We start from the raw sequence: 24,173 nt of genomic DNA, 5'->3' as shown, positions 1-24,173 counted from the left end.
GGGAGACGTTAAGACGGTGGTGAGCGACGATGCGCGCGCGCGCATGCGCGCGCATGCGGGATGGGTCGGTGTTGAGGGGTAAGTCGGGGTTCAAAATGTCTCGCCCAGGCCTCATGTGTATACGCGTATGTACTTGCGCCTGTCTTGCACCGGTCCTGCTACCATGACGACGCTGGGGTGCGGGAGCGAGCAGAAGAGGAAGAGGGGGGGAGGGGGCTAGACGATGACAAGGGAAAGGTCGGTATACGTACTCGTCGCGAACGAAGCTGCCAAAGGAGACACCTCCCCAGCTGAGGCCACCCATCAGACTGCCGGCCAGACTCTCGCGACGGTTCCGGTTCAGACTGTCCTGAGCCGCGTTGTTGGTAGAAATGGGACGAGGTCCCGCGCTCACAAACGAGTCTTGTCTCGGACGGCCCATGGAGGCGTCGAGGGTGCCGCCAGATGCCATGGCGGCGATGGCGGCGGCGAAGAAGCCGGTGGACTGCGGTGAGGGCGGCTTATGGTGAGCCGGGAGTGAGGCGACAGCGACGGAGGAGGGCGACGGGCTGGTGAGGTCGATGTAGTTGCTGCTCTTTCCGACAGGGGACTGCGAGGAGCCGTAATCCGAGAGAGTGCGGGCAGAGTCAGCAGCGTTACCGTTGCCAGGAGGCGTGGTGAGGTCTGTGACGGCGGCGGTGGTGGTGTGCGTGGTGAGAGTAGCAGTACCGGCAGCAGCAGTACTTGTAGTGGTGTTGGTGGTGGTACTCGTAGGCTCGTCGTGACCGAAAGGCCCAAGAACCGGTTTGTCCTTCAGGTGAGGAAACAGGCAGAACGGCGCCGACGAGTATCTGTAGGATGCAGAGGTGAAGGGATCGTCGAAGGTAGGATGAGTGGGTCGGAGTGTCTCTCTCGGTGGTGTTTGTGGTGGTGATGGGTTGTGGCTGGCCGGGTTGGCGATGGAGGAGGAGAAGGGTGAGTAGGGAAAGGTCGAGGTGGTGACGGTGGTGGGAGTGGTAATAGCGGGCGAAATAGCACTCTTTGTGGCGACGGCGGGGGTACGTCCGGTAAGACGACTCGTTGGTCTGTGGGTCCCGGCTGCTGAGAGAGTCTTAGCCTGGGCCTGAGCCCGATCGCCATTTGGACTGTGAGCAGCAGCACCACCTGTGCTAGCAGTAGCGGCAGTGGTGGTAGCACCAGTAGCAGCACCTTTAGCAGCACCTCTAGTCTTATTGCAGCTGCCTCTGGGCCTACCGCGACCCCGTTTAGGGGCACTGTTAGCGGTATCACCGGCATCCTTAGCAGCATTGGCAACGCTAGTGCTAGCATGGCCACTAGGAGAGCTGTCACCAGATCTAGCCTCTTCGGGAATGGACACAGTCTGTTCCTGCTGCTGCTGCTGCTGCTGGTCCCTGTGCTCCTGCTGCGTGTAGTACTGCCGCCACTGCTGCTGCTTGTAGTTCCGTTTCAGGCAGTACTCCTGTTGCTGCTGCTTCAGACGCTGATAGTGCTGTTGTCGAATGTACTGCCTGTGCTGTTGGCTGTCCTGTTGTTGGCCATGCTGTTCCCGTTCCTGCTCCTGCTCCTGCTGGTAACACTCCTCAGCATTCTGTGTCTGCTGCTCCTTCTGCTGGTGCTTAGATCTCTCGAGCGCTTCTATAAAGGAGCCGAAACCCGGGCCATCCCCAATAGCCGAACTACGAATCGCATCACCTGGCTGAGTCGCGGCACTAATCCTCCAGTTGGCCATCCTCGTCCTCCAAGTCGGACTCGCCGGAGGACTGACGCTCCCGACTTCAGACAGCTCGGAGTCTCCATCGGGTGCAGCTCTCCGGATCCTCTCGGAAACTGCATACGCCGACCTAGAGTTGCCAGTTACAGATACAGGTGCGGGTGCGGGTGCGGGTACCGGTACGGGTACAGGTGTAGGTGTAGGTGCGTCACGTCGACTCCCGCCACGACTTTGGTTCTGACGTATCTGACATTGCCGTAGAAGAGACAGTAGTCCGATGGCTTTTGCCACCCGGGCTCCCTTTCCCTGATCCTTGTCCTTCTTCTCGTAGCCGGCAGCAGTAGCAGTCTTCTTGGTAACACCGCCAGCATTAGTAGCCTTCTCGTTGCGAGTGTTGCCGTTGCCGTTGATTGCGACATGGCCGCTAGTCCTACCAACTCCAGATCCGGCTGCAGGTCTGCCGCCGCAGTTGTCTTGGAAGCTTACAGGTGGTGCAAGAGTGGACTGCTGTTGCTGCTGTTGCTGCTGGGGCGACGGCGGGTAGCTCAAGGCCGCAGCCCGTCTCGTCTGCTGATACTGATCGGTATCCATCGTGGATGGCATCACTTCAGAAAAGAGATGTCAGATGTCCGATATCTCATTTCTCTGTTTCCGTCAAATAAGTATGGTATCCGGGGTGCTGTATCACGTTGGCTTCCCCTCGATGTTGATATCTTGTCCGTTTATTTGAATGTACGCGCATCCTATATTACATGGCACTTCAAGGTTCTGCACGGATACCGCTCTGGCTTTAGAGCGTATCCGAGAAGCTCATGTGCATCAGCATTTGAGTGTATTATGGTTTGGCCGCCAGGAAGCCCTCACTTTTTATCTAACGATGCCTATAAGCTTTCTGGTTGCATTAAAACTACATGGATATATATGTACGTGCTGGCTGAGCATACCGGTCGCTGCTGCCATGGAACGTCACCACTATCGCTACTGCTGCTGCTGCTGCTGCTGCTGGCAATATACTAGCAGTAGTTGCAGCAGTGGCCATCACGGATTTCCGTCTTTCCAATGGTTGATGAAAGAGAGAGAGAGAGAGACGCGAGTCGTGTAGTTAGCGGAAGCGCCGAAGACAGGAATCAAAGCAAGCAAGCGCAAGCTGTTTGCATGCCTACTACTACTAGCAATCAATCAACACGCGATACTAGTAGCGTTCCCTGTCGAATTTCAGTGTACGGGTAGATCAATCCCGATAGACCAACGACATGCCGAGCAACACAGAGAGGTCCCTCTGATGGCGTCTATCAGACACTGAGAGAATGTTGTACATACACACCCCGACGTCGAATGTAGGAAAGAGCCAAAAAGGATATCTCGCAGCCACTACAGATCACCTCGAAACACTCTCAACTCATGTTGGCCGCCGCCATTGTCGATATCGACTCGTTCCCATTCTACGGTAATGCCACCCCTTCTCCCCACCCCCACCCTCTCTCCTAAAAAAGCCAAGAATGATCTCAGGGTTATGTGGTGTTGAATGAATCAATTTAAACTCTGACTTTCCGAAAGCAGCAGCGTTCTTACTCATAGCTGTTCGTATTAGCCTCGGATTGGACCTCCCAGTTGCGTTGCGGTGTGCTGCTGCTTGTAATCTGTGCTCGCAGACTGTATATGTAGCATTACATGTACGGAGTACGGAGTAGACTGGGACAGATGACTATTACCTCGTACTGTATCTTTTCTTTTTTTTTTTAAAAAAAAAAAAGAAGAAGAAAAAGAGCTATGTATGCTAAATATACTCGTAGTTGGTAGTGCAGAGGGAGAGAGACGTCTGATATATACACCAGCCCTATACCCGATGCGAATCCCCATGCCCTTGTCTCAAACAGGCATGTGGCCGGCGACTTGAGCAGCGTCGCCCCGACAGGCGGTGGCGCCCTGGCTGACGCTTGACTGGCAATCCTGAGTCATACCTCACGGGCCACGAGTATTGTCGTGCTCGCACTCCCACTCAGCCCATGGCATTAATAAACTCTCTCCAATCTCAACTGTATGTACACGTAACCTTGACTACCTAACACTCGTAGTCATCATTCTCTTCGCACTCCTCTCTCTATATTCCTCGTCATCTCAATACCGTGTACGATTCTGGTCGTTTCCGGAGCAGTTTGCCCCATCTCCCCTGCAAGGGTGACGACGGTACAGGTATGGATACTCTGTGTCGTACATAATAGCATTATTATCATTACGTCGTAGACAAGGTCACAGCCCCCCAGGCACATAAAAGGATCAGCAGGGTTCAGCCAGGTTCTTCTGATTATATAATCGTTTCTTTCTTTTCCAAGCAAGACAGCGTCAACGCATTGGTATACAGGAATAGGAAAAATACATATTGCTAATAATATATTATCTTTTTTCTTTTCTTTTCTTTTCTTTTCTTTCCTCTTTTTTTGAGTGCCTCTTGTATCACTCCATGTCTTCTTGTCCTGATAACCGCTCCACCCTGTTTTCTCTACCGTCAGCTCCTCATTCTTGTGCTTGTCATACGGTATACTATACTCCGTACATGAATACGTAGTCGCGCCTCTCGCATTTGGACCCTGGACGCCGCCCATGCTTCCATCTCCACTGTTGGGTGGATTCTATTGAGTAAGAACACATCGACTCCTCGTCAAGTCCCTCTGCCAAGGAACCTGGCGTCGCGTGACAAAATCCTTTGTGTTCCTGTCTAATTATTCTGACACGCATCGGTTTGTGCCGTTGAGACTCTGCTCTGCCTGGGCCGCTGGGCCTCCCAACCTCGGTCTCGCTTTCTCTCTCATCTCTTCATCCTGTCTCTCTCTTCCATTCTCGGTAATTTTCACGGTCCGATGTGCATTTGCCATTGCACATGTTGTACAAATATCAACACGACGTACGGCAAGTGCAGAAGCCACTGCCAATCAGATACATATATGACCTATTACGTAGGCGAATATGCAAGTACGAACAATGGGGCTCCGCATCTCGGACGTACGAGTGCGGTAATACTATATATGTACTACTACTACTACTACTACCACTACTACTACTACTACTACTACTAAATTTCATATGTTTAGCGACATAAGGCATTATTGCGTCGAGCTTGAGGGCTTGAGGGGGCTGGGTTTTTACAGAGTATTATTGCAAGCAGTAGCCTTGGTCGCACGGACCATGTGCCAAGAACCCCGGCAGAGAATGTGCCATGTGCCATATGTGAAGCCACCGCCATGGGCCCGAGAAGATAGTTGCACTAAGTACTCCGTACCACGGTACCAGCGTTATTATTACCGAGCTTTACACGCTACCACTGTGCTTCCAGAAAAGCCTCGTTTCTGGTATCCACGTGGCCTGCATTCAGGGGCATGGAAATGACCCTTATTTCCTACGGAACTCGTCCTTGTGTATGATAGCTTCCTTCTCTCTCTTTTGAACAACCATCAGGGACTTCGACTACTCGTACAGACATATTGTCTGTGTACGCCATCGCACGTGCGTTGTACCAAGGGTCACTAGTGAAGTAGATACATAGATACACATCACGAAGCAGTACTGTTATTACAGCCGGCCCAGTGCTCCTTGTCAATAGCACAGAACCATTATTGCGACGGAATAAGTACGACGTTATTGTACAGGCTACAATCAAATACGACACACGTAATACAGATTACATATGAACCTCTTTGGGGGGGGGGGGGGGGGGGGGGGGGGGGAGTTACCGCTATAGAGGATAATACGCCACACGTTGAGCTCTGTGTGTGTGTGTGTGTCTTCACTGGCCTCACTGCGGCGTGTGTAATTCTTATTCAGAGCACGCTGTAAGGATTGTGTACGTGTGGATGCTGAGATTTTGCAGCTACTATTTATCATATTACTCCATGAGTCCATATATTTGTTTTATAAACTCCTCACCACCGATGACGGATCAGAGCCAACCAATGATTCCAACCACAAAGTAATCCGAAGAAAAATATAACMCCCCCCCCCCCCTCCCCCTCTCACGTCTTGGCCCCTCCCGCATCCTTGTTCGATTGTCCCACCACGCGCACCCCCGCGTTTGCATTCCTTCCAGAAGCCTTCTGTCTTGTCTGTAAATGCCGCACGAGCTTGCCGTTTGCTTTTTCTTGTTCTTCTTATGTGGAAGTCACAGCAGCAGCACTACAAGTAGGAGTATTATCACTAGTGGTAGTGGTAGTATTCAACTAGTATTACAAGTAACAACACTCTCAAGTGTCCGAGGTGATACCTGGGCGGGGCAGAGCCCCCCTCCTTTGAGAGCCTCCTCAAGGCTCGAGCCCTGCCAAGGCTTGCTGGAGAGTATCCTACCGCAAATCATCTTCCAACTCAACCGACGACCCGTGGCCCAGGCACATCTTACACGGAAACAATTCCTGGCCACCATCAATCAAAGCGCCGCCTCTCCCCCCCCCCCCCCCTAACCAGCTCAGGTCGGCCCGTACTTTGGCAGGTCGGTTAAAGCTCGGTATGTAACGAGCGGTGGCAATAGGCATATGAATGGCCCTCTCTCCTCCTCCTCCTCCTCTCTCCGAAGCGAGGCAAAGATGCTAAAAGTTGCAGTGAAGATGATCCGATAGAGTAAAAAGCAGTAGTAAGTGACATGATATAAATTCGGGAACTACGTCTTTGTCAGAGTCTATGTCTGTGAGGGAAAAAATAAAGACTAGGAGGACCAGGAGGAGGCTCGAGAATAAAGTTTACATGGAATATTTCATTACGTCACGTTTTGTTCGAAGCCGTTCCGTGCTTGGTTCCATTCATTCTCGATTCCGCGCCGCCGTTTGTGGCAACGGAAGATCTACCTGAGCGGGCTTGAGGCTCTGGGCTTGGTCTGAGCCGGTTCTGGTTTTCCCATTGCGGCCTTGGGATCGCTGGCTGTGTACACGTAATACTGCGTGGTAAAGTACATGATAAGTAGCAGCCGTAACCAAGGGAAAGAAGCGCTTATAGTTATGATTCAAATCGGGGGGGGAAGACCCGCGGAGATACAGCTACGAAATATTCCCGATGAACCGTAGAATCATCAGACCACAAGTACGATGCCGGGATGTGACCGACCCGAAATCGCAGACCTGAGACGACGGACCGCGATCGGCATGTTGTCATCGGGTGGTCCGTTATGGAGTGAATTGCACTACATTGCGAATAAGGGTATTGATCACTATCTTCCGATTATTGTGTGCATTCTTGTTCCAGTCTACAACATCGAATAGCTCTTACAAGACCATGGAAAGCCATTCGCCCATGTGTAAGGGCCATTGTGAGTCTCCCAGGTGCGACAGTCGTCGTGGTTGCGGCTTTGCTTTATCTCTCCCCTCTCCCTCTCCTGCAGAGTATCCATGGCAATATCACAGTCGTTCTCCTTTTTCTACAAGTCTTTGCTTTCGTAGTACCACTCACTATTCGGCGAAGAGATAACAATGTGCATACATGTGTTTGTGCTCCGGCCCGCGCAATGAACGGTGTTTTCTCGGCATCTGGGACCTACCGCTCAATAACGGGAGCTTTCGGGGGATGACTAACGCTACATACTGAATGGCGATTGGCAGCAAATGTAGTTTTTTTCATTGAATTATCCGCACATCAGTCTGACCAACCGTCATCGATTTATTGCATACAATCCCCTCTCCCAGATTATCATTGAGTTCTGAATAACTATCTTCAAGACGCCCCGCCCATTCCCCAACGGCCCAGCTACCGGGACCGACTTTCTCGGTTAACTATTCTTTTCAATCTGTATAACTTCCCCCCCCTCCACGCACACACCCGCGCTGAATTCCTCGAGCTTCTAACCGAATCTCTCTCTCTACGAGATTACATCACGCCATATCAGACCAACCTACCTACCTACCCTTCGAACCAGCAGTCGTCCAACACAACCGCCCAAGATGAAGGTCATGACCCCCGAGGAAGAGCGCGACCACTACAACCAGGTCATCAAGGGTGGAATCATCGGCGGATCCGTCTGCACGGTCCTGGGGCTGGGCGGCGTGATACTCGCGTCGAAGCGGTACCCTGCCTTCCGCGGACTGACGCTCCCCTTCCGCTCGTTCCTGGTGACGTCGTCGGGGACGTTTGGCGCCATTGTCAACGCCGACCGCTTCTCGGTCGAATACCAGCGCGCCCAGGACCCCAAGGCGCAGTACCGCGACTCAAGCCAGCGCGCGCTCGAGGTCGTGCGCGAGAACGAGACGGCCTATGAGAAGTTCCTCGAGTGGGGCCGCGACAACCGCTACTCGGTCGTCTTCGCCTCGTGGATCGCCAGCATGGGCGTCGCCTTCGCCCTCGTCAACCGCGCCCCCATGAGCACCTCCCAGAAGCTCGTCCAGGCCCGCGTCTACGCCCAGGGCCTCACCCTCGCCGTCCTCATCGTCACCGCCCTCTTCGAGGCCAACGATGCCCAGAAGGGTGAGGGTCGCTGGCAGACCATCCGCATCATCGATCCCAACGACCCCGAGCACAAGCACCTCATCGAGAAGAAGGTTCACAAGGAGGAGTATGAGGGTCAGGATCTCTGGAAGGGTACGTTCATCCCCACACGCCCCGTCTCCTTCCATCTTCCGAGGGAAATCATACCCCATATCTTCTGTTGCTAACAACTCCTTCTGCAGACATGGTTGCCGCCGAGGAGAGGCGCCTCGAGGCACGTCACCGGTCCGAGAAGAAGACTGCTTAAATTTGTACCCGAAGCTGTCCATCTTATTGACTTTTCCATCACGCACAAATGCCCTCCGCTCTCTTGGTATAATACATTTCTTTAGTCCCCCCCCCCCCCCCCCCTCCCTGCTCCATATAATGTACTACCCCATGTGTTACCAAAATTTTTATACATGCCATTTTGCTTTGCTTTCTCACCCGTACCCACTTTGCTTTCATATCCTGAGTCTTGCTTGGCTTCGCTGTTTTAGTCATGCATTTGTATTGGCGTCTGGTCTGGAGTTTGGTTTTCTTAGATTCGCATTTCAGTGTCAAAAGTACCAGCTCCAAAGGAAGAGAGGGGGGAGGGGGGAGGGGGGAGTGGCAGCGAGAGCGTGAGTAATGTGGGCAAGTGTCTGGACATTTTGTCCATTACATCACGACGAATTTTTACTCACTATAAAAAAACTATAGAGACCACATTGCTACATATAATATCAAAGGTCAATGAATCCAGTGATAGGTGGTGAACTGAATTTGAATCATAATAATAATAGGAACGCGATAACGGGCGAGAAAGATATAAGCGGCGGTTTGAGGCCCGCTCCCCACGATCTAAATCGTCACCGTTGGAAGCTTGATACTAGCAGTATTACTATGTAAATGCCATTTTACTATTACTCAGTAGGAGCTATACATAAACGCATATGAGATGCGAGACTATGAAATCTCTTTGCATTGATCGTTTCCTTGGGCGTCATCATCGATTTGCGGTGCTCCGTATGAAGATTTCTTCTGGTTTTGCCCAACTCCCCAACAGCCCATGTGCGGGCCGGAAAACAAAACGGAGAAAGTAACAGTTTCGAATCAAACAAAAGGCTTTTACCGATAAACAAGAAAGAAAAAAAGGGAATAAAGGAAAGATAGGGAAATAAAATACAAAAGAAACGAGAAACATGAAGCGAAAAGGGGGAGGGGGGGACGTTAGATGGGTTTGAAATACGAAAGAGAAAAAAAAAAAAGGTTATATGGTCCTTCACACTTCAATGGTAAAGTGACTAATTTGAGAATAATAGGCATGAACAGCAAGTTCAAGGATCATGACATCCCTAAAGACATCGGTGCCATCAAAGCCGCCGATGATGACCAGCCGACTATCGTACAGCAAGGCGGAGTGATAGCCCCTGCCCGAGGGGGGGCGTCCGTAGGCCTTCCGGCGATCCCAGGTCATGGTGACGAGGTTGAGGAGGAGGATGTCGTCGACGTAATCCTTGCCGTCGTGGCCGCCGACGACGAACAGGTAGGAGCCGACGATGGTGGCGGTGTGGGAGAGGCGGCCGTAGCGGTCGGGCACGTCGACGTGGCGCCAGGTGTGGTCGTCGACGTCATAGACCCAGACGTCGTCGAAGCACTCGGCGCCGTCGGAGCCGCCGTAGATGATGAGCTTGCTGCCGACCATGTTGGCGGTGTGGTAGCCGCGAGCGCGGGGCTTGAGCCGGCGCGAGGCGGGGGTGCCGACGGCGGCGGCGGCGGCGGCCGGCGTGTCGGGGGCCGACACAAGCTTCCAAGACATCTTGGTCATGTCGCTGACGTCGAGGCGCCACACGTCGTTGAGGGCGCGCACGCCGTCGCCGCCGCCAAAAACGTAGATGCCGCTGCGGTACAGGCACGCCGTGTGCGCCCGCCGCTTCGGCGGCACCCTGTCGCCCACTATGCGCGGCCGCGTCCATCGGAAGTTGGCCGTGTCGAGCACGTGCACGTCGTTGTAGTAGGCCGGCCCGTCGCCGCCGCCGAACATGACCAGCCGGCGCCCCACGGCCGTGCACGTCATGGCCCGCAGCGGCGTCGGCACCTCGCCCACCACGTGCGGCCGCGACCAGTGGAACGTGTCGGCGTCCAGCACGTAGAGATCGTTGAAGCACGCCCGGGCGTCGCACCCGCCAAACACGTAGATGCTCGACCCGATGGCCGCCGTGGCGTGCGCCCGCAGACACGGCACCGGAACCCCCGATGTGGGCGCCCGGGACCAGTACATGCCCGACGCGGGAGCTTGCGGCACGTCGGGCGCGTCTCCTGGCTTCTGGAGCGGCGGGAACGCCGTGTGCTGTCCCCGCGGCGGTTGCGAGGTGCTCGTCGGCGTTCGTGACGTCGTCGTCGCCACCGCCGTTGACGACGCCCCCGGTGCCGATGTCGATGCCAGCCACCCAGAAGACGAGGTGGACGCATGCCCACCGCCGCCACCGCCGCCTGCTGTGGTTGATGTCGACCGCGTCGCCGCCACCGTTCTCCTCCCGTAGCTGGCTAGCTTCTCGTCCACGCCGCCGCTGCCTCCGTCATATTCGTTGTCCAGCTGCTGGTAGCCGTTGACCGTCGCCCCACGACGCGGCTTGGACTTGCTGCTTCCGCCGCCGCCGTGGCTGTTGGAAGACGTCCCCGGTCTCGCGGACGAGGTGCGCGGTGAGGCCCCCGCCACCGTGGCCGACTGTGACCTCTGACGTACAGATAGGTCCGAGGGTACGCGGCGAGCGGCCGCTGCTGCCGCCGCTCCTGCCTCGTGCGAACCGCTGCCGCTCTTGGCCGATAGGTGTCCCGGCGTGTGGCTCCGGGGGAGCGGGCTGCGCTCAATAGATCCGTCCGAGGTCTCGGGGTCGACGACGTGCTGGCCGTTGCCGATGCTGCTGGTCGGGACGATGCGCTGGGCTCGGATCACTTTGCTGTTCTTGCTAGCATGGAGGGGCGATCTGCTATCGGCCGATCTGCTTGTCGAGTCTGCCATTGTCTTTACGGGAGGAGGACAACGGCCCCCAGGCGGGGCAGGGGAAAAAACAGGCCAGAGGGGGAGGAGGAGAAGGAAGTGGGCGGGAGGCAGAATTGGCCCTTCTCCTTCTCTCTCGTCTGTTTCGTACGGGGAGAAGAAGGAGGAGAAAAAGGCGGGAAGGGGAGCAGACGATCCTCGATGTCCAGGGGAAAACAATAGATGGATATATCTCTGGACAGCAAAAAAAAGACTGCAGCAGAGAAGGGGGTGAGCTCGGGATGTTGGCTGAGCCCACTATGCCGGTACTACGGAGTTTGGACCTTTTGGCACAGCAGTGACCACTGTAATGGCGGTTCCAATAGGCGTAAAAGGGTCCAATCACTCCGTATCCTTACAGGCTCGTCACGCTGCTCTGCTCGTACGGACAGCGCATTACTCCGTACTTGTGAGCAGGCAGTGGTAGCGATTACTACTAGTATTACGGTAGGTAGGAATAGTACTCGTATCCAACACCATCGGTTCGTGGCTCCGACTCCAGTCCATGGAACTCTTCCCCCACCAGTTGGTTCCTTGGGCTGAGTTGCTAGCCGTCGGGGTCGAGCGTGCGATGGGCCTAGATGAGGCGCTGTCCGTACCTCTTGCTCCCTGGGACGGCGGGGGGCACTAGCCTTCCATGTCACGGCTGGTTATATCTTATTACAGGAGAGCTAGCAATGCTAACAATGCTACAACGTTGATCGGAATATTCGGGCAGTCATGGAGACTAGTATTATGTATCAGTTCTATAGGGCGCGGCTACTAAGAAATTTACCACCGGGGGGGGGAGTAATGCACATGGGTATGCATATGCTGCTAATGTATCATTACATATTACATACTCGTAGAGAATGCCTGTGTGAACATATCAGCAGGGCACGAGTGTCTCTGTAATATGTTACCGTCTTACATTGCAATATTCCCACGCTGGATGCGGGGGCAGACATGTCCCTGTAATCCCAGCTCACCTCTCGGCCAGCGTTACAACGGGGCAGCTTCTGCCAGCCGCTCTGTCCGCATAGCACCAAGGGCGCCCTCCACGACAGGCAACGTTTCATGATATATGCCATTCTGCATTGTCCGGGGCTGTGTCTAGCCCGTCAATGTCACAGTCAGAATCAGTCGTATCCCACTGCCGCCGCTGACACGATCACGTACTCGTACGAGTACATAGAATAGTAATGCTCGGTGGTGATGATGTTGAACTCAGACCCAACCATTAAAGTACGTAACAGCTGCAAACATGCAAACATAGCGTACAGGTACTAGAAGTACAGTGCCACTGCAGATTAGTGAGTAATAATGTGACAGTGTGATTCGTGGTAGGTACGCGCGCATGCTTCCTTCCCGTTGCCGATCTTTTTTCTCAGTGAAAAAAGGGAAGGAACGACTCGTAGTCATTATTCATAAAGGAAACGCCAGGAATAATGAGGAAGCATGGAAGGTTATAGACTGAAACGGTCTTTTCAATTAAACCACACGATATTTCTGTGTACATATACTGCGCCTACGAGTCTGTCAATATATCAATTCCTCGTCCTTCTTCATGGATTGCGGCTGGAGCACAAGGAGGCATACAAAATAAAATATGGAGAGTCGATTGTGCACTAGAGGGCAGACCCTGCCCAGAACACTTCGCGGCTGGCCCGCCTTGACTACGGTACGTCAATCACAACGACACGCGACACTCGCTCATCCGACTGCACACACCGAGATCGCGGTTGAGAGCTCTAAGCCGCGATTGATCTCTTTCGTCTGTTCATCATTCTGCACGGCGGCCGTATTCACCTCGTCATCACCGGACTGCTATAGCACCTTTGTGCGTGAAAAATCCATTGGCACTCGTACCATAAGAGCCTGCCTTTCACTATCAGAGCCATGGCAGAAAACTCTGACGCCGCCAAGGCCCCGGTATCGACGCCTGCTGAGCCCGTCGTGACGGATGACGGGCCTGCTGCGAAGCGTGTTAAGCTGGACAGCACTCATCACGCCCCTGCGTCTGGAGACTCTCGGAATAAAAAGAAAGATGATGCCTCACCTACAAAACAAGAGGCCGATAACGAGGACGGCCAACGTCAGAATGACACGAGGAAGGGATTGGCACCGATCAAGAAAGAGTACGAATCACAACGTTGGTCACATTGAGAGATCAGCAACGAGGAGAAGTGGAACGGGACGGAGAATGAGAGAGAACCTCTGCTAATACGCTCCAGGTTCCTCGTCGAGATGGCGTCGCAGCGGCAGGTGGCAGATGACGATGCTGCCGAAGGCCGATCAGAGCAGCTCGGTGGCGACGCCAGGGACGCCAAGGACGCTGACGGCTCCAAGCCCCAGAAGGGCAAGAGGAAGAAGCAAAAGGGCCAGAACACGGAGCGCAGCTTTGGTCGCTTCGATGACGACCTCCGCCTGTGCAACAGCCGCGCGTATTCCCCTGAATTCTCGCCCAAGGAGTGCCGCTACGGCGACAAGTGCCGTCTCCTGCACGATCTCCGCAAGTACCTGGACGAGGGCCGTCGCGACGACGTCGAGACTTTTGGCGGCAAATGCCCTGTTTTTGAGAAGTACGGCGAGTGCCGCTCGGGCTGGAAGTGCCGCTTCGTCAGGAGCCACATGCAAGAGGTGGAGCGCGAAGACGGACGCAAGGAGCTCGTGCTACAAGGCCGAAGCGAGGATGGCCAAGACGACGGCGGCGAGTCCCGCCCCGATGTGGGCAACGTCGTCCCCATGAGCGTCAAGATTGAACTGAACCGCAAGCGGACCGACTTCTCCAAGGCCGACAGCTACATCAAATGGCTCAACAAGGAGGCCCAGATGAGCGACAACTTCAACAACCACCGCCAGAAGGACCAGACCAAGGAGGAGAGTATGGAGGAGATGCGCGCCCAGTTCGTCGACCCGCCCTTCAAGGCGTCAGAGAAGAGACGCCTGTACTTTGGGCCCGAGACCCCCGTGCTGGCGCCCCTTACCACTCAGGGCAACCTGCCCTTCCGTCGGCTCTGCGTCGAGCTGGGCGCCCAGCTGACGTACTCGGAGATGGCTCTGGGCCTACCCCTGCTGCAAGGCACAAACGCCGACTGGGCCCTCATGAAGGCTCATGAGACGGAGCTGCAACCCCCGCGCGTCTCGCCGCCCACCACCGGCAACGGCAACAGCACCGTTCCCGTCTTCGACAACGGCGGGTACGACCACGCGCGAGACATCCGCTTCGGCGCGCAGATCTCGGCCAGCCAGCCGTGGGTGGCGGTCAAGGCGGCCGACGCGCTGAGCCGCTTCTGCCCGCAACTGCGACTCATCGACCTCAACTGCGGCTGCCCGATCGACATGGTGTACAAGTCCGGCGGCGGTTCCGCCCTCCTCGACTCGCACGGCAAGCTTGAGCGCATGATCCGCGGCATGAACGCCGTATCGGGCGAGGTGCCGGTGACGGCCAAGATCCGCACAGGAGTCCGCCAGAACCGCCCCACGGCATGGCAGGTGATGAACAAGCTCGCCTTTGGCGGACGCGAGCACCGCGAGCGTCTGGGCGCGCCGGGCTGCGCGGCCATCACGCTGCACGGCCGCAGCCGCGAGCAGCGTTACACCAAGCGCGCAGACTGGGGCTTCATAGCCGAGAGTGCAGCCCTGGTCAAGACGTACAACGAGGAGCTGGCCCGGCTGACAGACACGGCCGCCGAGCCTGACCCGAGAACGCAGCCAAGCGCGGGGCGCCTCTTCTTCATCGGCAACGGTGACTGCTACTCCCACGTCGACTACCAGAACCACATCGACGAGGCCCGCGTCGACAGCGTCATGGTCGGCCGTGGCGCCCTCATCAAGCCCTGGCTCTTTGAAGAGATTGAAAAGGGCCAATACCTGGACAAGTCCGCCTCGGAACGCCTGACCTACATCGAGAAGTTTGTCCGCTACGGCCTCGAGGCATGGGGCTCCGACGAGCTGGGGATAGGCTTCACCCGTCGCTTCCTCCTCGAGTGGCTCAGCTTCTCCCACAGGTACATACCCGTCGGCCTGCTCGAGCATCTACCTCCCAACCTGAACGATAGGCCGCCCGCCTATAGGGGAAGGAATGACCTCGAGACGTTGCTGGCTTCGGATAATTATCTCGACTGGATCAAGATTTCGTATGTCCATCTTCCCCTCTTCCCGTTTCTCCTTCCTACTTCTGCCATGTCAATCAATCGGGCTAACAACAACAACAACAATAAAGCGAAATGTTCCTCGGTCCCGTCCATCCGGGTTTCAAGTTCCAGCCTAAGCACAAGTCTAATGCTTATGAAACTGAGGGTTGATTTGTTTCTGCGTTTCACTGTAGTACTTCATTCACTCGCACACAATCAAACAGCTACAAGGCGAAAAGTAGGGGAAAAAAGTGGAATTTAGATAGATGATAAAAGAACACCGTTTTGTTTTTGATCTTCTCGTGCAAAATGTTTGATACACGCGCGCCCCTTCCCCCCCCCTCCGAGAAAAAATACGGTTATAATAGGTAATAATGGATGGCATGAATGGATGACATGAAAGAGAAAACAACAACCGCTAGAGCAGGATAACCATGTGAAAGATATATAAGATAGGTAATCTTTTTTAAACCAGTCCAAGAAAACAAACTCAGGAATGAGAATGTTGGAGAGGAAGCAAAGGAAAAAGGAAAGGAGCCAAAAGGATAAGAGAACAGGTGGTTATCAATTAAGGTGTCCGCTTCCCACAGACTCAAGAATAAAAGTGGCTCCTCTGCATGCCGTCAACAGTAGCATGAACCAACTCCTTCTTCGGGTCAGAAGCCTCGCTTGCACTGGTAAGCGAGTTTGCACGGCTGCTCTCGCTAGCAGGTGTGGCTTTGATGGCCTTGACGTCAGCCTTGGCACCGACACCGCCGGGACGCCTGAGAACCTCGAGGTACGTTGAGGGGAGGTAGCCCTGGCGCCCGTCACGCGAGCGGCACTGCCACCAGTCGCTAGGGTTGCCCAAGGGGTCGTTCTTGCTGAGGACGGCGACGAGGTCACCCTTGCGGGCCTCGAGCTCGACGCCCGTGTTGGGCTGGGGGATGAAGTCGTACAGCAGACGGCAGAACTCGAGCTTGGACGGGTCGAGCGTCTGCTGCTGCTGCTGCTGCATAGCCATCTGCTGCTGCTGGAGGCGCTTCTCCTCTTCCTCATGCGACGCGGCGAGGGACTTGATCGCCTTGGACATGAGGTAGGGGAGGCCAAAGGCCGCGAGGATGAAGAAGAAGAGGGGCTTGCGGCTGGCACGCGGGGGGCCGGCACCGGCAGCTGAGCTGCCACGACCCTCGAAGCGGGCAAAGGCTGCGGGGGTTAGGGCCATGGCGTCGGCTGGTGGGGGGCGGCCGGTGATCTTGGCTACCAGGGTGCGTATCCAGCGCATCAGGGTGAAGATGCCCAGGAGCGAACCCAGCGTGTCGCGGAGGTTGCTGAATTGCTCTGCTACCGAGACCATGGCTGGTGGGGGGTGTTGGCATTTGGCCTTCAGAAGAAAAGAAGGAGAGGAAGGGAGAAGACTTACCAAAGAAGCTCGAGTGCGTAGCCATGTACGTGCTCTCCAACATCTGAGAGAAACCGCCAAACGTAGCGACGATCCCCTCGAGCATCTGGAAAGTGGCGGCAGTGCTGTTGCTGAAGCGGTTGGTCAGGCTGTTGGGGTCGTTGCCCATCATGCCCCCCGGCATACCACCATACATGCCGCCACCCATCATGCCACCGCCGTACATGCCTCCTCCGTACATCCCACCGCCCATCATGCCGTTTCCGAAGCGCGAATACGGGCTCGAGTAGGGGGACGAGTACGCGCTGCCACCGTACGCGCCGCCGTATCCGCCGCCGTACGGCGACGCCCCCATGGGCGAGCCCCCCATGCGGCTGTAGTTTGAGGTGTTCTGGTTGGCTGCCGAGGCGAGGGACGACGGTTTCTCAGGCACGGGTGGTGCAGCAGAGGATGTGGCGGTAGTCGAGGGTGTCGCGGTGGTCGTCGACGCGACGGGTGTGGCCGTGGCAGTCGCCGCACCGGCGCCAGCCCTCTCCCAGGGCTTAGGAGGCGAGGCCATGACGGTGATATTTTAGATCTGTGGGTGTATATGGAGAATCGCGGCCCCTAACTATGGCAGCGTCGCCGCCGCCGCTGTCGGCGTTTGGGAAGGGATGAAACCGTGTTGTATGACGTCGGATATCGAACCCTTGGGACGAAAAGAGCTGTTTCAGGATGTAAACGATTCGTGATTCTATTTGATCCGCAGATCGGTGGTTGAGAGTAGGCGGGGTGAATGAGTGTGTGTGTGTGTGTGTGTGTGTGTGTGTGTGCGGAGAAATCGTGATGGGCAGAGATAGATAGAATATGGTTGATGGGATGCAGATTTGGGTGGCGACCGAATCGTCCAATTATTACCGGGGGAGGGAGGTTTTGCGGGGCCCTTGGTAGGTTGGTATACCTCTGTTGGTGTGCCCTTAAGAGTTTCCTAACTCCCTTTCCAACGTGGAGGGAAGGAGAGAACGATGGCGGAACCAGGTCTTGGCTCTCTCCTGCCGTGTGTCTGCTGTTTCGTTCTTTGCCTCGGTTCTCGGCGACAAAATCCGACGGTGGAAGGGCCTGTGATGGTGATTATGTAATTTTAGGATATGCCAATCAGTGTACAGATCTGTACAGATTACAGATTACAGATTACAGATTTACTCCCATTCATTAGTACAGAGAGTGGTGATGCTGATGGCCTCCGTCACCACCCGCCGCCCAGTAAGCTACCCGAGAGTATCATGCCCAAGAGTCTTGGTCCGTATATAGACGTCAATACAAACGTGTAAATACATCTAGCAACCACCCTTCCTCGTCCTTACTTGTTCTTCTTAAACCCGACGCGCCATGTCAGATTATCTGTTTTGACTATGAATGAAAAACGACCACTCAGTCCTGATCTCGTCGCCAATCCCTTCATCAAGAAACGCAACCTCAACTGGACCATCTCGCCACCTGCCACCAATAAGCTAGATCATCAAGATGGTGATGCTGACGATGATGATGAGGCGTCCGAGGACCACGACAACGACGACAACCCGACAACAGCAGCCATCGAGGCAGGCCACTCCTCTATAACAGACCACCCATCTCTGTTCAGCAACGTTCTCAAACGCCATACCCTACCCTCGGCACCCATCTTACTGCCCGTCCAGTCCTGCGTGGACCTCTACAGATCGTGCATCAACAGCCCCCAGGGCGCCCACTTCGTCATCCACCAGCACGACCACCCCGTCGCAGGGACACACTACGACCTCCGTCTGCAGATCAACCCATCCAGTAGCGTGAGCTGGGCCGTCATGTATGGACTACCCGGTGATCCCAATAGTAGTCGGCTGAATCGCAATGCAACCGAGACGCGAATCCACTGTCTATGGGTATGTTTCTCAATTTCTTCCTCGACTTCTTCCTTCCCTGTTGCTCTTGTTCATTCACTCACCGTGTCCTCACATGATCCCATGATCACTGACACCCAACCTGAAAGAACCACATCATTGAAACGGCTTCAGAAACAACAGGTTCCCTCTTAATCTGGGACGCAGGGACATACTCCATTCTCCCTGCCCAGACTCCGCCCATTGACCCATCATCAGACAACGATCACTCCTCCTCCTCTTCCTCCCCACCCCGTACCGCGTCCCAGCAAACTCTTCTACACGAGGCCTTTCAGCAGCGCAAGATCCGTGTCCGTCTCCACGGTTCTCGCCTGCCAGATCCCTACGTCCTCAACCTCCGTTTGACCAAGAAGGAAGATGCTGCAGGCCGGTCCCGTCGTCCAGCTGCACGGCGGCGCGGAAAACCCACCTCACCCGAGGAAACAAGCGACAACGAGAATGGAGCAGAAGAAGATGGAGCTATTGTTCCCAATAGCCATGGAAACAACGAGGCCTTGTCTGCTATGGAACGTGAGATGCGCGAATTGGAGGACCAAGAAGTACGTCAGACAAATGCTTACCCCGGCGCGACCAACACCATCGGTAGTGTCCACCAGCGGAAGTGGTATCTCAGTCTCGACAGAGTGGCCTGTGGTCTCATAGAGGGCAGGGATAAAGTCTGGAGGCGCCGGTCCGGGGACGCGACAGCGTCCGACGGACATGGGCATGAGGATGCGCACGGCGAACGCCTTACATACCCCTTTTACGTCCGCGGGGCAGACCACGAGCGTAGCGTCGTGACGGCCAGGAAGGGTGAGAATGTCCTCTTCGACGAGGGAGTCGTGGGCTTTATTAGACGAAGAGGTTGGAAACCGATATTGTCATGATGTCTGCTGCACAGCATACGAATGATATCACGACAGCCTTGTTCTTTGTTTCATATTTGTTTCCACACCTACTATACAGCTAAGCGATGTGTCACCTGGCAGGAATCAAACAAAAAAGATATGGTGACGAAAGAAGGCAACATGTGTCTCTTGAGAAAAAAGAAGCAGTATTCAGCAGAAGCAATCCTGCATTCTGTCCTTTCGTATCTTGGGGACTGATCAGTAAGAAAAAAAAGCAAAAAGCCCGACTCCGTTGCTACACCTGTACACCTTGATCCGAAACAAACTGATAGAAAGAGAGGAAAAGAATAAACGCCGTTCCATATCCTGGTACACCTTGTCCGACTTAGGTACGGAGCACGGTTTGAACAGCTGCTCTGCCGTAGCCAAGCCTCATTATGACGAGAGAAGAACGATATCAAAAGCGAGAACCGGGTCGCTAACCAACAAGTAGTGATTCAGAGAAAAGTGAGAGTGAGAACAGAACTCAGGCATCTGACTGACCAACCGGAGTCGGCGCGATACGTCGCTTCTTGGGCTCCTTGATCTCCTCCTTCTCACTCTCGCTGGCATCCCTCTTGGTACCGGCAGTGCTGGTGACTCCCGACGCGCCGTTGCTCCCGGGTGTCTCCGGCGGTGTCGTTATAGGAACGCCCGTGACCTTGCCCGAGTTAGCGGCCGCGATACCGGGTACGCTACCGCCCACGAGGGTAGGGTTACTCTTGACGCCACCTGCGGGCACGACAGAAGACTGCGTGGCAATGGATGACGTCGAGTTGGACCGTGCAGGCGAGTGCGGTCGTTGCGGAGTGACAACCGCAGCGGCGGCGGCAGAAGAAGCGGAGTACGCTGCAGATACCGGCGGCGGCGAGGGGGCAGTGAAGCTGCTGCCGGCCCCTGCCGAGGTCCGCTGCTGGCCGCTGGCCGAGTTGGATCTATACGGTGACGGGGGTGCGAATTGCGGGAAAGGTGTGGCAGCTGGGGTGTTGTGGGTTGACGATACGCCTGTGGCGGCTGACTTGGGGGGACCGATCTCGCCCTTGAACACTTCTCCCAGCTCCCCGGGTGCGAATGATAGACTTGAGCAGAAGCCATCAGAGGACGACACCATGAGTGTGAGACCGTCACTCGACCTGTAGCGGGTGAAGGCTTGTCAGTAAGAGCGATATCGCTTCTGACGTATGTTGAGCGGAATTAATTGGGTTTACGTACCATGCCAGGTCGGTGAATGTTGCACAGTGCAGGTTGCTCACGACACAGATGGGCGTCTTCTGCTGCGTGTCATACAACAGGACCGAATCCTGCGTTGCCACTGCATATATGATGCGGTAGTTGAGAGAGAAGGCGGGCCTTGGTCCGTTAGGGTTGGCTGAGACTGCATCCATCGCTCCCGCTCCCCTGGCGTCGGGCGTTGCAGATATTGTCGGAGGGGGCGGGGGCTCCATGCCAGGAGCTCCGGGCGACGGTGCCGAAAGAGGCTCGGGTAACAGGGGCATCAGCTCGTCGGAGGATGACGTATCAATGGCGATGTGCTTGGTGGCTGGCGGGTTCTGGCGCAGCGTGTAGATTACAGGCGAGCACTTGACCACTACCGAGGGCTTCTTGTGGCCCGGTAGATGCGCCACCGGAGGCTTGTTGATGCCGCCTCGAGTGTAGATGTAGACAGTGTTGATGACTTCGGTGGTGGGCTTCGAGTCCTTGTCTGTCTGCTGCTGGTTCTGGTACTGACCGGAGGGCGTGAGAAGCAGACTACCATCCGGCGTGAAGGTGAGGCGGCGGAAGAAAGAGGTGAGAGTCTCATTCGCGTACAGGGCGGCATTCTTCATACCCGTTCCCATGGTGGCAGACGTGACAGAGGGCTTGGGGGAGGCCTCCATGGGCATGACGGCAGGCAGCGGCATCGACGGAGCTGGGGAGACTGATCGGCGCGACGACGAGAAGGACGAACGGCGGCTGTGGCTAACAACGCTTGGGGGGTTCATGGGCAGCGCGGCCGAAGTAGGCGTCCCCGGGGCAGAGGGAGCAGGCGAGCCGATCGACGCAGCAGAGTCAACGGCCGAGAGCTGAGCCCGGTGACCAAAGTCGGGCGGCACCGGGCTGCTCGACGAGATGCGCCGGGGGGGCAGGTCGGCCTTGACATGGCTGGCGAGCTTTGGCGTCTTGTCATCGGAGCCCAGTGTATAACTTCCGTCCTTGGTCTTGAGGGAGTAGATGTGCACCGACCGGTCGGAAGACTGCGTAGCAATGTACTCGTTGAGGGGATCCCAGCACACGCCCTGGACGTAATGGCTATGCTCGGCAATCTGACGGACGAGCGTTCCTGCACGGTGACAGTCAGCAAACGCGTGAATCGGCAAGCGTCACACACGACGAGAAAGGATCTGCTAGAAGGGGTCTGCTTACCCGAGTTGGCATTGTATATGCGGGCAATGTTGTCCATGCTGCCGATGATGAAGTGCATCGAGTCGGGAGACCATGCCAAGTCGTATATCTCGGCGCCACTCGACCGGCACATGTGCTTAGCGCGCCATGATTCCTTGTCGTCGAGGGAGTCGGAACCAAAAGTGTTGGGGGGGGTGTCGCTTGGGACCCAGAGGATCACGTTGCCGTCGTCACCGGCCGAGGCTAAGAGTTCACCTGGGATAGCAAAGAGGGGCTTGTCAGCATGGCCGGGATGCCGGGGGACAATGGGAACAGATGACCCAAGGAGGTAAAGGAGCATACCTTGCGGGGCCCACCGAACGACGTTGACAGCCTGGTTGTGTTTGGCGAGGGTGGCTAGGTATTCGACCTTGCGCTCAGGACCCTGACTGTCGACGTTCCAGATACGGACGTTATTGTCACCACCGGCAGTGGCCAAGCGTCCCTTGCCGGCGGGCTCGAAATGCGCCGAGTAGACAGGTGCATTTTGATCATGCCAATTGACGATGAGAGGCGTAGCCTTCATGGCGTCGTGGTAAGTCTGGAGTGGTGATGGTGGTGGTGGTGGTGGTGGTGGTGATGGTGGTGGTGAAGCTGCATGGGATGACGGGCTAGTAGGCAAACGCGGCGCGCGCTTGGCGGGCCGTGTAGACGCTCAACCCAGGGATGAATTGAGCCCCCCAGTAAGGGCACACAAGGCGAGACAAAGGGGCTAGATGGTGACGACGGGCGAGGGTCGAGTTTTGCAGAGCTGGAAAAGGTTCCGAGACGGAGCTGAATGACAATGTTGGGCGGGCTTAGAGAGTTTAATAGTCGAAGTTGAAGTAGGGGAAGAGACGGAGCAGAAGAAGAGAGTGATAATCTCAATATTACCGTCGTCAGTCCATGGGACCAGGCTAACAGGTTTGGGTTGGGAAGGTGCAGTTCTCTTTAGCCCTAGAAGGAGGATCGACGAGGGTGAAAGGATGCAGGGAAGCTTGCAGAAGGGAAAGCGCGAAAGGGTGGGTGATACAGAGTGCAGACAGCATGAAAGTGATTTTGATAGGATTAACGGGATTCCTACAAGTTGACGCCTTCGATCCATGGCCTTCTTTTTCGGTTGTCTTTCTGGAGTATTACTGGTTTTACGGTACTCTGGATTATCATGTACTACTCGTACTAGTGGTAGTAATAATAGTACCGCCGCACTCGTACGGAGTACGGATAGAGGTGGCAGCATTGCAATCTATCGTGTATTAGCAGTTACTCATAGTGCTTGTACTACGAGTCTCATCATTATCATGGACACTGTCTTCCTTCTTGGTGAATGTTGTTATTACAATAACTGTACGTGTACTTGTACCTGCACAGGCCGTATTAGTATAACACTTGGCTGTCTTGGCTTGTTAGGGGAGCGTGTCTTAGTAATAGTACACCACTATACCTGTATTCGTAGCATGAGCCCCACTCCATTCCATCGATCCTCTGCAAGGCTCTGTAGTGCTTCCATCGCAGTGCTTCACAGCGCTTATATGGACGTTGAGACTCGACGGGCGACTTCATGTGTGAGGACACGAGAGCCTTGAATGTGAGTCGGTAGCTGTCCGTCCCCATTCGATGACCAGAAGTTGGCCGTTGGCAGCTGTTCGGCGCGATGTGCTTCAGCTCGTCAGGATCAACGCTGAGCGCAGGGGGCCTACAGCTGCCTGTAATATAATATGTACTACTGCATTATATGCGAGGCGTCCTCCAGGGAGCATTACGGGTGGTCACCCGTGCAGTTATTTCCACCGTGTCTTACAGTGGAATATCTCCAATGGTCCATGGTCATGGATAGGTCCATCAAGGCCAAGGGCTCCGGCTGTCTTACGCATGTAGTCACTAGTGAGGCGTCTATCCATCCATATGCGTTGCTCGCATGCGTAACTCGTATGCACACTTTGCATGAACGGAGACGGATGCCTTCAGGGCCTTCCATTTTTTCCTTTGCCTCACAGTCTCACCAAGCAGGAGCCGTACGATTAGGTCGAGCCTTCCTCATTCATAGGCTATAGCAAGCATGCCGTATCATTGCCAGGTCAGACTCACCATCTCCCCTCCCCCTCCCCTCCCCTCCCCTCTCTCCTTTCCTTTCTCCCCTTATCTTCTTCCCCTGTCTTCTTCCCTGATTCCTTCTTGGTCCCATATACTCGTATATCATGGGTAAGTTGCAAGGCAGCCTTAGTCCATCACTCAATCACTCCCTTGAGTCCTCCCCTTCCCGATCCACCTCTCTAGGGCCTCTGTTGCTTCTGGTGCATGCCTGCCCCATCCTGAGCAAACGACAT

The 24,173-nt window shown here is 55.3% G+C and overlaps 7 protein-coding genes across 7 annotated transcripts; 3 read left to right on the top strand and 4 right to left on the bottom strand.

The window, feature by feature from the left end:
* Nucleotides 1-111: 111 nt before the first annotated feature.
* Nucleotides 112-2,302, bottom strand: GMORB2_3939 (uncharacterized protein; the record flags this gene model as incomplete). The annotated part of the gene is made up of 3 exons (XM_035465915.1): nucleotides 112-172; nucleotides 252-1,018; nucleotides 1,766-2,302. 3 exons carry the CDS (start codon nucleotides 2,300-2,302, stop codon nucleotides 112-114), a joined length of 1,365 nt encoding a protein of 454 aa, XP_035323752.1.
* Nucleotides 2,303-7,626: 5,324 nt separating this feature from the next.
* On the top strand, nucleotides 7,627-8,414 carry GMORB2_3938 (Hypoxia induced protein conserved region; the record flags this gene model as incomplete). Its single annotated transcript, XM_035465914.1, has 2 exons — nucleotides 7,627-8,260; nucleotides 8,350-8,414. 2 exons carry the CDS (start codon nucleotides 7,627-7,629, stop codon nucleotides 8,412-8,414), a joined length of 699 nt encoding a protein of 232 aa, XP_035323751.1.
* A 996-nt stretch (nucleotides 8,415-9,410) lies between these two features.
* Nucleotides 9,411-11,150, bottom strand: GMORB2_3937 (Kelch motif; the record flags this gene model as incomplete). Its single annotated transcript, XM_035465913.1, has 1 exon — nucleotides 9,411-11,150. One exon carries the CDS (start codon nucleotides 11,148-11,150, stop codon nucleotides 9,411-9,413), a length of 1,740 nt encoding a protein of 579 aa, XP_035323750.1.
* A 1,896-nt stretch (nucleotides 11,151-13,046) lies between these two features.
* On the top strand, nucleotides 13,047-15,454 carry GMORB2_3936 (tRNA-dihydrouridine synthase 3; the record flags this gene model as incomplete). Its single annotated transcript, XM_035465912.1, is given in 3 exon segments — nucleotides 13,047-13,299; nucleotides 13,315-15,286; nucleotides 15,373-15,454. The coding sequence occupies 3 exon segments, from the start codon at nucleotides 13,047-13,049 to the stop codon at nucleotides 15,452-15,454; spliced, it is 2,307 nt and encodes a 768-aa protein (XP_035323749.1).
* A 421-nt stretch (nucleotides 15,455-15,875) lies between these two features.
* On the bottom strand, nucleotides 15,876-17,223 carry GMORB2_3935 (uncharacterized protein; the record flags this gene model as incomplete). The annotated part of the gene is made up of 2 exons (XM_035465911.1): nucleotides 15,876-16,621; nucleotides 16,686-17,223. The coding sequence occupies 2 exons, from the start codon at nucleotides 17,221-17,223 to the stop codon at nucleotides 15,876-15,878; spliced, it is 1,284 nt and encodes a 427-aa protein (XP_035323748.1).
* An 832-nt stretch (nucleotides 17,224-18,055) lies between these two features.
* GMORB2_3934 (uncharacterized protein) lies at nucleotides 18,056-19,446 on the top strand (the record flags this gene model as incomplete). The annotated part of the gene is made up of 2 exons (XM_035465910.1): nucleotides 18,056-18,562; nucleotides 18,829-19,446. The coding sequence occupies 2 exons, from the start codon at nucleotides 18,056-18,058 to the stop codon at nucleotides 19,444-19,446; spliced, it is 1,125 nt and encodes a 374-aa protein (XP_035323747.1).
* Nucleotides 19,447-19,933: 487 nt separating this feature from the next.
* On the bottom strand, nucleotides 19,934-22,393 carry GMORB2_3933 (chromatin assembly factor 1 subunit B; the record flags this gene model as incomplete). The annotated part of the gene is made up of 4 exons (XM_035465909.1): nucleotides 19,934-20,579; nucleotides 20,659-21,766; nucleotides 21,850-22,083; nucleotides 22,171-22,393. The coding sequence occupies 4 exons, from the start codon at nucleotides 22,391-22,393 to the stop codon at nucleotides 19,934-19,936; spliced, it is 2,211 nt and encodes a 736-aa protein (XP_035323746.1).
* Nucleotides 22,394-24,173: the final 1,780 nt, after the last annotated feature.

Source organism: Geosmithia morbida, assembly GCF_012550715.1.
Source record: "Geosmithia morbida isolate 1262 chromosome Unknown scaffold_2, whole genome shotgun sequence".
Taxonomy (NCBI): Eukaryota; Fungi; Ascomycota; class Sordariomycetes; order Hypocreales; family Bionectriaceae; genus Geosmithia; species Geosmithia morbida.
Note: the sequence above shows the minus strand (reverse complement) of the source record. Positions and strands in the feature narration are given on the sequence as shown.